General features: G+C 31.1%; 1 protein-coding gene across 1 annotated transcript; it reads left to right on the forward strand.

Annotated features, from left to right (window-relative positions):
* Positions 1-274: 274 nt before the first annotated feature.
* On the forward strand, positions 275-6,627 carry LOC120092487 (ATP-citrate synthase beta chain protein 2). Its single transcript, XM_039050583.1, has 17 exons — positions 275-424; positions 1,333-1,450; positions 1,596-1,698; positions 2,058-2,123; positions 2,211-2,334; positions 2,533-2,667; positions 2,950-3,010; positions 3,093-3,169; positions 3,585-3,740; positions 3,843-3,971; positions 4,119-4,251; positions 4,357-4,484; positions 4,971-5,076; positions 5,161-5,237; positions 5,330-5,400; positions 5,510-5,794; positions 6,266-6,627. Exons 2-17 carry the CDS (start codon positions 1,351-1,353, stop codon positions 6,339-6,341), a joined length of 1,827 nt encoding a protein of 608 aa, XP_038906511.1. The 5' UTR covers positions 275-424; positions 1,333-1,350; the 3' UTR covers positions 6,342-6,627.
* Positions 6,628-12,881: the final 6,254 nt, after the last annotated feature.

The raw sequence follows: 12,881 nt of genomic DNA on the forward strand, positions 1-12,881 counted from the left end.
AAGTAATACTTTAATCATTTAAACTATATATATCCGATGAAACCTTAAACTTTCACCAACATTAATAAACTAGTTCATGAACCAAAATTTAATTTCAAGGTATATATAAATTCGAAAAAGAAGATAAATTAAAGGGGAAAATCTAAAAGAAAATTAGAAAAAGAAATAAACAATTTTGTTCCCGCCTCAAGCATGATTGCAGTTTGCTAGAAGAAGCAAAACATGAGAATCACGTGCTGATGGTTGTGAGCTAACTAACATAAGCAACAGCGAGCACGTGCCTTGATCACCCTCTTCAACGTTCTCCCGTTTTTACCATTTTCTCCTTCTCTATATAAAATCCCATTTCCATTTCTCAACTTCCGGTATTCAATTTCCCGTTAATCCACCACCGCCGGATTCCCTTCCCTCACTCACCTCTCAGGTCTGTTCTCTCTTCCTCTTCTTCTTCTTCTTCTTCTTCTTCTTCTTCTTCCACTACTCATCATTTTACCTACATCTTCTTCTCTTCTTCCCGCTTTCTGGATCTGTTTGATTTGAATTCCCCCTTATCTCTCTTACATTATGTTCCTTTCTCTCGTTCCTACTCAAAATCTCCTAAGCATCCTGTTTTTCGATCTCTTTACACCTTAATTTCTGTATTTTCAAGAGCTTTTTTAGATTTAGAGATTATGTTTCTCTGCATTTGATTTGCTGATCCGCTTGATTTGGTAGTCGTTTGTGGTTTTGAGGCATTGAGCTTGTCGATAGGTTTGGTCAATTTCCGAGGGTTTAACTCTCTTACTTTTTGCTTTTGAATTTGAATTTTAGTAGATTTGTTGTAGGATGTAGTTGTTTTAAGGTAGCATTTTTCTTTAATCTCTTGCCTTAGTATATCATAATGTAATTCATTGGATTTCTTCCCTTTTTTAGGAGATCGATTTGTTGAGTTATTTATAGATTGAATTGAATGCAGAACTTTTTAATTCTTCAAACTTTAATTTGCTTTTTTGTTCACCTTCTCTACTCGTCCACTTTAGATCGCTTCCGTGTCTGAACAGGTGTCTTTAGTTCACGAAGGGCTTTTAGTCGAAATATAATAAAACCGAAGAATTATGTAATTAGCTAATTGGATTTTGGACATTTCTGGTGATGGAAGATATATTGAGGAAGTCATTTATCTAACTTGTCTTGGTAACTATGTCCATCGAATCATGTGTAGATAAGCTAAAAAGTAAAAACCTTTTTTTTGTTGTTGTTGTAATTTTATTTAAGTCTTTGCTTTTTGAAAAAAGAAATTATGTATAAAGATCTAGTGAAAACGATATGAAGAAACATAGTTCTTGTCCTCAGGTTCCTTTGACGCTCACCATGGCCACTGGACAAATATTTTCTCGTACGACCCAAGCACTGTTCTACAACTACAAGCAACTACCCATTCAGCGGATGCTTGACTTTGACTTCCTCTGTGGTATGTATCATTTCTTCTATTTTGAGCTTCCATATCAATAGTACAGAACTAAAATTTCCGAGCGTTTGGATTTGGTTATCATTTTTGTTTGCTGTAGATTATGGTTATCTACACAATTAACTTTTCCTTTTGACCTGTTACTCAGGGAGGGAAACACCATCAGTTGCTGGAATCATCAATCCGGGTTCTGAGGGATTTCAGAAACTCTTTTTTGGTCAAGAGGAAATTGCCATCCCTGTGCATTCTACGTGCGTAATTAAATTACCCATTCTCCGATATTAAATATGGTTTCTAACATCTCGCCATTATTGACAACTGATTCTAGATATGGTTCTGTAACCACTGGCCAATGACTTTGATAGGTTTTTAGTTCCAGAAGCTGCTTATATAGTTTGCTATTCTTCCAACTTGTGTCTTTTTACTATACCATGACATAGCATTATCATGAAATCAATTAATCGTTTAAAGTGGTAGTCTTATTAATCTTCTTAAATTGAACTAAACATCATTGACCAGTATTACTGCATTTTTTAAGCAATATCTCATATATAGAACTTGTCTAGAACAATTTGATTAACTTCCTGACTTCTTTTTGTACATTTTTCAGGATTGAAGCAGCTTGTGCAGCACATCCCACAGCCGATGTCTTCATCAACTTTGCATCCTTCAGAAGGTTTGTGTTAGTTGTTGTAATTTTATTATGAGAGAACTTGAGATTTCTGTTTCCACGCATAACTAGTTTATGCTGCCATATGTGCAGTGCTGCTGCATCATCATTGTCTGCTTTGAAACAGCCTACCATCAGAGTTATAGCTATCATAGCTGAAGGTGTTCCAGAGTCAGACACCAAACAGTTGATTGCATATGCACGGGCTAACAATAAGGTGAGGAAAGACTTGATGCTTTTAGTAAAACAGAGCTTTTAGCATCAGTAACGCACAGAAATACATACTTGAGGGCACATACATGCACCAAACGACAAGTGAACTGCAATACAGCACACATGGAATAAAATCTAAAAGCCATATTGTAGGGTTTATTAATGAAATGGAACCTTTTCTCTCTGCTTAATTAAAATGCAGGTTGTTATAGGCCCAGCTACCGTTGGTGGTATTCAAGCTGGAGCATTTAAGATCGGTGACACTGCTGGAACAATTGACAATATAGTACAGTGCAAGTTATACAGGCCTGGATCCGTGGGCTTTGTCTCTAAATCGGTATGTGACTGTTGCTGAAGTCTTTGTGGAGTCTTTTCCTTACTTTTTTCAATGAATTAGTCGTCCAAGTCAACCAAAAGTGTGCGCTTATGCATGGAAACGATTGTTTGATAGATTTATCATGCACCACTAATTTGTTTTTGTTGCCAAATGACATCAATTTGAGTGTTTGCTTTTTGTTAAATAAAGAAATGTCAACACTCATTGCCACCCTCTAAAGTAAGTGGTTATGCGGTTTACTGAGAGATGATACAAATGTGATAATGTTTTATAATATCACAGGGTGGAATGTCTAATGAGATGTACAATACTATTGCCCGTGTTACAGATGGAATTTACGAAGGTAAACTTTCTAGCTTTTCACTGATCTTAGTCTAGGACAGTTTTGAAATATTCAATTTGATTCACATTCTTTAATTGCACAGGTATAGCAATTGGAGGTGATGTGTTTCCAGGTTCCACTCTTTCAGACCATATTTTGCGGTTTAACAACATCCCACAGGTATTTTGATTGACACCTTGTGGGTTTGCTGCCTTTCAGCTTAATAGATGAACTAGTAACTCTTTGTGCGTGCCAGAAGTAATGTCTTTTTAAGGACCCTAGCTACACAAGGACCACTTCCTCCTTTCACAAACACACAAGTACACACAAAAATAAAGTACTTGGTTTTAACTATGGTACTTGTTGCCCCTCTATCACGGATGGCAGTGATGATAACACTTGAGGACCACTTCCAACCTTCACAAACACACAAATGCGTGCAAAAATAAAATACTTGGTTTTAACTATAATACTTCTTGCCTCGATATCATGGATGGAAGTGATGATATCACTTTAATGAAGTCATTACCAAATTGGCTTCTTCAAGTACTTTGTTCTCTGCAGTTAATTTGATTTTCTTTCTGCTATTTATTAGGTTAAGATGATGGTTGTACTCGGAGAACTGGGTGGTCGGGATGAGTATTCTTTAGTTGAAGCCATGAAACAAGGAAAAGTTAACAAGCCAGTGGTCGCCTGGGTTAGCGGTACATGTGCAACACTGTTTAAATCTGAAGTTCAATTTGGACATGCTGTAAGTTGGCACTGAACTTGTCCAGCATACTGTATTTTTATTGTATGATAGGAGTTGCAGTCACATTATTTACTCCTTGACCTTCCCTGAGATTGACTATAGGGAGCAAAAAGTGGTGGTGAGTTGGAGTCTGCACAAGCCAAAAACCAGGCTTTAAGGGATGCTGGAGCAATTGTTCCAACTTCATATGAAGCCCTCGAAGATGCAATTAAGGAAACATTTGGAAAATTGGTAAATTCATTAATTATATGACTACCTTCTCTGACACCAGGAAGAGCTACTTTATGCTATACTGTCCAATTCTTCGTAGATGATGTTTTGTCAAAATCTATCTATGACTACCAGATAATTTTATTTTTCCATCTGATTTTTGCCTAGGTCGAAGAGGGGAAAATTACTCCAGTAAAGGAAGTAAAGCCTCCACAAATTCCTGAAGATCTTAACTCAGCAATTAAGAGCGGGAAAGTTCGGGCCCCAACCCATATTATTTCCACCATTTCTGATGACAGAGGTTTGTTTTTAACCTAGTAACAAACTTTTCTTTCAGTACCTTTTAGGCTTTAATAGCATTAATTAAGTAATGATTGGTCTTTTAAACAAAACAAAAACAAAATAGGTGAGGAGCCAAGCTATGCTGGAATTCCAATGTCATCCATTGTGGAGCAAGGTTATGGTGTTGGGGATGTTATCTCACTATTATGGTTCAAGCGCAGCCTTCCTCGGTACTGTACACATTTTATTGAGGTACGTACGTAGCTTACTATTGAGGACTGTAGTTTTTCTAGATATTAGATAAACATGGAGTTGCATGTCAAAACCAATTGGTAAGGAGGAGAGTAACCCATATATTTTATAAAGAGTGAGGTCTTTTCATTTTTCCAATGTAGGATCCGCAACATATCCCTATAAAATGGTGCCTCTTTGGGTTCATTCTTGGATTAGATCTTTTTCTTTTCCCTGACTGAATATCTATTAGGACTTCATAGGCTCTGACGCCATATTAGAAAAATATGGGATTCCATCTCAAAATCAATTGATAAATAGTGAGGTCTCTCCATTTTTTCAATGTGGGATCCTCAACAAGGGACTATGAAACTAGATTCCACAGCTTTGTGACTCTTCAATTTAGTAGTTTTTATTCTTTTGCTTCTCCACTTACACGAATACTCAAAGTGGAAGTTAAAATTACAGTCTTGGACCCAGGTTTGACAAGTTTCATGCTCTTTTCAGATATGTATTATGCTCTGTGCTGACCACGGTCCTTGTGTATCTGGAGCACACAACACTATAGTAACAGCTAGGGCTGGAAAAGACCTCGTGTCCAGCCTTGTCTCAGGTTGTAATTCAACTTATTTGGACAAGGATGTTATGTGGTATATGTTAGATGTGACTAATCAATGACAATGGCATTCTGAAATAGGTTTGCTTACGATTGGCCCTCGATTTGGTGGTGCCATTGATGACGCCGCTCGGTATTTTAAGGATGCATATGACAGAGTGAGATTTGTTCATTGCTGAAACTTAAATAAAGTTGGTGCTTTCTGAATCTTTTTTCTCTAAGATATTTTGTGGCTTCCTGCTTTTTTCAGAACCTTACACCTTACGAATTTGTTGAAAGCATGAAAAAGAAAGGGATTCGTGTGCCTGGAATTGGCCACAGGTATACGGATGATAGTCTCTTTACAAGTTACAACATCTTAGGTTGTTCTCAGTTCGGATTTGCTTGGTTATTCAAGTGGTTAATCGATGGTTTAATTTTGTGGAATAAGGATCAAGAGAGGCGACAACCGAGATAAGAGAGTGGAGCTACTGCAGCGGTTTGCTCGGACACATTTCCCATCTGTGAAGTACATGGAGTATGCTGTGCAAGTTGAAACTTACACTCTCTCAAAGGCAAACAACTTGGTTCTTAATGTAGATGGTGCAATTGGGTCCCTTTTCTTGGATCTTCTTGCTGGTAGTGGAATGTTCAGCAAACAAGAGATCGATGAGATCGTCGAGATTGGCTATTTGAACGGTCTATTCGTGCTGGCTCGATCCATTGGTCTGATTGGGTGAGTAGGAAATACTTTACAAACCATTATTATCTAAGCATTTTTGCTTCCTTTTGAACTAAAAAGTACAAATATAGATACGAGACTACAGATACAATACAACACGTTTATTAGAATATACAATCTAGAAATTCAAACCCAATAAGGTTGCACATTTATATGCTAAAAAAAAAGAGTTAAATGTATTTTACTCTCAAAATTAATTAATTTCGTCCTATATTGTCATATGTCTAATATACTTAACAAGTGTTTAATATGAGTCCAACAAATGTTGGGCATGTACTGTTTTTGTACCAGCAGTGTCTAACACATTTCATATGCTAAAAAGTATTTGATGTATGTCTAAGGATCAGGCACGAACACACTAGGCAAACTAAAGTGCCTGTATTTCATAGTTTTTGAAGTTCGATTATTGTTTATTGGGTCTTCTTTTACCTGATTGCTTTCACTTTTTGTAATTGAACTTTCCAGACACACATTTGATCAGAAGAGACTGAAACAACCACTTTACCGCCATCCTTGGGAAGATGTTCTCTACACCAAATGATGAAATCACAAATAGCAGGAGTTACAAATATTAATCTCGACAAGTATGTTTCTTTGCAGTATTTTATTATTGGTGGAATCTCTTTTTCCTCTTCTCTCCTTAGACCAACTGTTTGTAATGCCTTAGTTACTTCAAATTTCATTCAGGTTGTCTAGTTCATAAAAGGAAGAATTGTAGTTCATTTTTGAATTAAACTATATTTCCAAAAAGTGTCAATCTGCAACTATCCTTATGTAAAATTATATCTTTCTTTGACCATTACAAGCAATGGAAATTCTGTTCTGAATGTTTTGGTTTCCCATTGATAATTAGTCAATATTTTACTGCTGCTTCTAGCTGTTTAGGTTACCAATAAAATCCGACTGTTTTGTGGATTACTTGTTTCTATTTCCTTTACATTTATAATTTTATTTCGTTTAAAATTATCAAAAGTACTCCTAAAAGGTTTAGTTTCAATTCTTGAAGTTTGAATTTTAATGAGAAAAGCCTACCAAATTTTTTTTGAAACAATCTTCAAACTTTTAAGTGCTGAAATGAAAGTTTTAAAAGAGTAGAATTAAAAAACCAATCTCATAATTGATTAATATTTTTCAATAATTAATGCTCTATTTAGTAACTATTTTATTTTTTGTTTTTTATTTTTAAAAATTAAACTTATATATTACGAGGGTGCAAGGTAAAAATCAAAAATCGAAAAACCGCTCAAATCGACCGAAACCAATGTCAGTACAGTATGGAACCGATTCAAGTTGGCGGTTTTGGTTTTGGTATAGGAAAAATGGATGAAATTCGGCTGGTTTCAAGTTTTGTTGAACCAAACCAGATAAACCCGAAGTCAACCGATAGTGTTTATATTAAATTTTAGACTTTTTTAGTCCAATTGGTTCCCAACCCTATTGGTTGCGGACTATCTTACCTTGAAGTGGGTTGACCATCTAATTGCCCAACAACTCCTAGGGCTACCGAATTAGTGAATCGTTCGAACCGATATTATTATAATTGGTTCAACTCAGTTTGAGGCTCAAAATCAATTCGATTACACCCCTAATATAAAATTCTACTTCTACTCATAAATGTCTATGTTTGTTATCTAGTTTCTACTCATGTTTTTAAAAATCAAATCAAATTTCAAGGAAAGAAAAAAGTTTTCAAAAACCCATTTTCCGTTTTAAATTTTGAATAGAAACTCATATGTTTCTTTAAAATGAGTGATAACATCAGGGGGAAAACAAGCATAAATTTATTAAAAAAAAAAAAAAAAAGTTGTAAAGGTGTCCAAATTTTAAATAATGTTTGATAGAATATGAGCATGAATTTGAGTGCACTTTTTGAGTACATGTTGAAGTGGGTTGGAGAGTTGTTGTTTTTGGTAAATTCGTTATGGCAATTTGGAGGGTTGAGGGTTGGAATTTGATGGCATTTATATCCGAAGCTGATTGCTCAAAAGTGGAAACTTTGGAAATTAACAAAGGTTTTTGGTTTTGTGTATTTTTTTGGTCATTATAATTTAATTCCATGGAAGAAAAAGAGGGCATCGCCATCCACAATTAAAGCCAAACCACGTACATTTCATCTTTACAGCCCTATAAATAAATAAATAAAACCAATTTTATTGGACTTTTTCCACTTTCTCTCTTCCTCTCTCTCTAACTATGGATGTCACATATAAGCAATTTGTCAAAATGTATATATAATAACAATAATAAAGATTAAATAATATTTTACTCATTCTACTCCCGGTTCTATTTTATTTTAATCTTTGTACTTCAATTGTCCATTTTTAGTTTTAATACATTCAATACATCTTAAATCCATTTGATGGATCTTAAGTTTAGTATTTTTGTTAGGAACTCGACAAATAAATTGACGTAGATATTTACATGATTCATTAACAATGTCTTTGTTACGTCCACAAACAAAAAGAGAGATCAATTTATTATTAGAGAAAAAATATTATATAATAATGCGTCTCTAAGGTTTAAAGGTTTAGATATAGTGCATCGCTTTAAACCCTAAGACCAAAGTAAATATCGCATAAACAACTACATATCGGTTTCAGGAGTGTTTCTCTCTCGAATCTGATTCCTTATGTTTGGTTATTTAGACAAACTCAAGGCATTCCGACACTTTTAATATTAATCTTTTATCAAAATTAGTTAAATAATAATGCTTTTAATTAAGGATGTACATGGGTTGAGTTGAGTTAGATTGAGTTGTGAGGATTTTTTTCAAGTTGGTCAGGTTGACTATTTGAACGACCCGAATTGGGTCTCCAACCCAACTCAACCCAACCCTTAAAATTCAGGTTTCATTGAGTTATCGGGTTATTTATATTTTCTTCTCTTTTTTTAAAATATATTTTTATATTAACTTAAAATACTTAAATTTGTTTACTACACATATTAATAACTAAAATTTCATCAAACTCAGATGTTAAATAGAAAAATCTAAAATATCTATTACAAACTTAAAATAAACGTGGTAAAGATGTATACGAGTTGTATATGAGTTATAACGTTTATAAGTTATATAAGTATGATAAAAATAAAAAATAAAAAGATATGGTGGGGTGCTATGTGTTTGCTTGCAAGTTGCAAAATAGGAATGCGTTGCACGCAACCAATGTTCGACTTTCAAATCAACAATTAATCAAATTCCGTCTTTACCCATTTTCCATCCTCCCAAAATCCTTCTTTTTGCCCTTTCAATTTTTTATACTTTTAATTATATTTTTTAAATAGTCATTTGTTAGTTTATAATAAATAGGAAAATTATTTCAAATAGTAGAATTGTTGAAATTATTTATAAGATATAGCAAAATTTTATAACTATCAATAATAGACGTTGATAGGCACTGATAAAGTCTATCAGCATCTATCATCGATAGTTCTAAAATTTTATTATATTTTCTAAATATTTTGATTCATTTTTCAATATTTAAAAACATCTCTAATAAATAAATATTATATAATTTTGTTTTAATTACAATAATGGAATAATTTTTATTTTAATATTTTTGTATTATTGTCTTTTTTTTTAAAAAAAAATCTTATATCTAGTATAAAGAGAGCAACTTTGTTTTGGTGACTAGATTGTTGAATTAATATGTTAATATTCCAATATTGTGATATATATAATGCAATAATTTTTATTCTAATGTTATTATGTATCTACTTTGAAGGTACATGAAAAAATGTATTGTTTCACCGTGTTAATCACTATTTGCATTTAACTAAATCCTCTATTTTTTTTTTTATATACTTTCCCTAAATTTTGGATCTCATGTAATTGTTTTTTTAAGAATGTAAATGCAAGTATTTGTTTTTTTTTTTTTTTTTTTTACACGTGCATCTCACATATACATTGGAAGAATCAATGCACCAATTCAATGTGTATAACCACCTTCACTCCAAATAAATGCATCAAATTGGCATATGTTGCATTCTATCTCCAATAGACACATCACACCAACATCAATTGCACTTATTTGACCTAAGACTTCTTTTTTTTAAAAAAATATATAAGTTTATTTTGTAAACCAATATTTGGAAAAGTCACATCCACTGTCTTTCAAACGAACACCTACGCTTGAAAAGTCACAACCACTCGACAAAGGACAATGTGAGAATTTATTAAAAATGTAAGGATAAAAGGTGCATGTAAATATTTTCCCTATAGCTCTTTTTAATATAGTAAAGATTAAATTACAAATTTAGACAATTTGTTCGTATTTATTTAAGTTTGGGAATTAAAATATTTCTAATAAATCTTTAAATAATTTATGTGCTTATTAGATCATCGTCGGATAAATCATGAACCTATTCAACATTTTTTAAATAATATTGGACTTACTATACATGAAAGTGAAAGTTTAGAGTTTATTACATGTAAAATTCAATTTTAAATTTAATGGACCAATTAGTTAAAAAAATAAATAAAAAAATATATGTAAATGACTTATTGGATGCAAATTTAAAAGTTAGTAACTTCTCTATTGTTTTTAAGTTTTGAGATTTATTAAATATAAAATTGAAGGTTTGGAGATTAGTTCACTTTTGAAAGTTTTTATTGCTTTTTACACATATTTAAAAAGTAAATATCTATAATTTAACCTTGCAAAATTAGTCAAACATTTAATTTCAAATAAAATATATATACTATGATTGCTCATCTTCCATTGAGAGCGGTATTGGTATAATTTTAAAGACATTAATTTATATTTATAAATTTGGAGGTTTGTATCAATTAAAATTTTGAATTTTGAATTTTCATAATTATATCATTTTTTTTTATGAATCATAAATGTATCAATTTACATCTTCATCCAAATTTCACCCAACCAGTACCTTGTGAAGTTTACGATTTCACTCAATAAAACTTCAAAATTTTCACAAGTCATCTAAGTTAGACTTATAATTACAATTAACCTTTGAAAATCATTCATGTATTGATTCTCAAACGTGTGTAGACTCTTTAGATGTCGGTATTACAAAATGGATGATTAGAGAAAATGCACGAACGATTCTCAAAGGGACTAAAAGTCAAAATTGACTCCATCTCTAAAATTTTATAGTTTTAATTGATATAATTATAAGTTTCACACAAGAATTTTCCAAATATAATATAATAGGGGAAGTAAATTAATACACTTATAAAAGTCTGAGGTTTATATTGATATAATTATTGGTTCATGGTTTAAATTGATATTGTCTCTAAAATTTATGAATATGAATTGATATTTTTTCTATTTTTAATTCAAAAAATTTAAAGGTTTAATATTAGATTATTTAGGGGTATGATGGACATTTACTTTACATTTAAAAAGCTAGCAACTCATGTTAAATAATATTGTTTTAAGTGTCGTACATCATCCTTTGTCATTCATTTCATCCTATATTATTGAGTAATAATTTGGTTGAAATTTGAAACTTGTGTACAAATTCCAATTTAAAAATCAAATAATATATTTTTTTAAAAAAAAATCAATTTTTATTATTAAACTTATATAAATTTATCATCTCGTTGCACTTAAAACATAGACAAATGTTACAATATTAATCTTAACTTTGAAATAGTGACACGAACTTTATCTCATGATAAGTTCTCATCAAAAACTTAGTTAATGATACAAATTTTGCCATATCTATTTCGTGTTTAATTTTTGCATGAATCATACTTAAATTTGTGCAAAACTTGAAAACTTTTAAGTCTAAAGTCTGGACTTAACATAATTCAAATAGATGACGTAAATTGCCAACATTTAACTAAGTCTAAAGTTCAATTTTGATGACATTCAAGATTTAGAGTGAAATATGATTTAACATTAAACTTTTTTTTGAGATTTAAATTTGAAAAAACAACAAAAATAATTAAATTAAACAAAATTTTTAAATGATAAACTCAAAATCAGCCCAATCTAACTATAATTGACATGTAAAAAAAAATAATAATAAAAAAATTGAAAAGTCGCAAAAATAAATGAAATAAATAAAAATGGGAGAGAAAAGAAAGTTCAAAGGTTAAAGAGATGGCATGAATTTGGTCCAAATGTGGTAAAAACAAAGCTAACACTTCAAAAGAGGATGCTTCTTTAAGACCCAAAATCATCAAAGGATAAGTATTGTCTTTATAAAGAGGCAAAGTGTACCTTTTTCTTTTCTCTATTTTTAGGCATATTACTCTCATAAATCCTTCATATCCCTTTGAGTAAACAAGAGGAATAAAATTAGTATTTATTTGTTTATTTTTAGTAAATATCAATTTTATATGTCTAAAATCTCTTATTAAGGATTGTTTAATCTTAATAAAACAAATTATTACTATCTATTTGATTCTCGTATTTTTGTCTAATTCCTATTAATCTTTATGTTCAAAGAAGTATTAGTTAGTGCATGTTCGAGAGTGATTTTAAAATTGTTAAAATCAATTTTGTCACATTCACAATCACTTTAAAATACGTCTTTAATTATTATGCAATTTTCATATCATCAAAATTAATTTTAATCATTAAAAATATGTTTCAAGGTGATTTTAAACCTTTCGAAATCACTCCAAAAAATACCCTTACACACAAGTAAAAGTTATGCATTGACAATTTTTTTAAAAAATTGTTAGTGGAGAATCTAAACTAAATTGATTGAAATTTAGAATCTAAATTTGTAGAATTATTAGTTTGGAGTTTTAATTGATGCAGCAAAAAATTTGAACTTTGTTGTCATTCAAGAACAGGCATGAAAAAAAAAAGACATGGAGGGACAAATTTGAATTTTTTAAAGTTGAGCTATAGAAGTTGAATTCATGATTTGACTACGTGAATAAATTGAAAAGTAATTTTACATAAATTAATAAGGATTTTTTTCGATTGATTAAAGAACAAAATATTAATTCAATAAAAAATATTTAAAGTAAAATTTGAAAGTGTTTAAAAAATTATTTTGACTAATTTTTAATTACTTCATTTTTTTTTCGAAATGATTTATGATCAAAATTAAACATTTAAAAAGTTAAACGAAACGCATCTTAATATAACCAAATTATGAA

The sequence above is a fragment of the Benincasa hispida genome, chromosome 12 (assembly GCF_009727055.1).
Source record: "Benincasa hispida cultivar B227 chromosome 12, ASM972705v1, whole genome shotgun sequence".
In the NCBI taxonomy this organism is placed as follows: Eukaryota; Viridiplantae; Streptophyta; class Magnoliopsida; order Cucurbitales; family Cucurbitaceae; genus Benincasa; species Benincasa hispida.

Bases quoted from the DNA above. Each gene is read 5' to 3' on its own strand.
- LOC120092487 (XM_039050583.1), top strand. From the start codon at position 1,351: ATGGCCACTGGACAAATATTTTCTCGTACGACCCAAGCACTGTTCTAC. The intron at 2,124-2,210 runs GTTTGTGTTAGT...CCATATGTGCAG, and splicing joins AACTTTGCATCCTTCAGAAG to TGCTGCTGCATCATCATTGT. The intron at 5,238-5,329 runs GTGAGATTTGTT...TGCTTTTTTCAG, and splicing joins TTAAGGATGCATATGACAGA to AACCTTACACCTTACGAATT.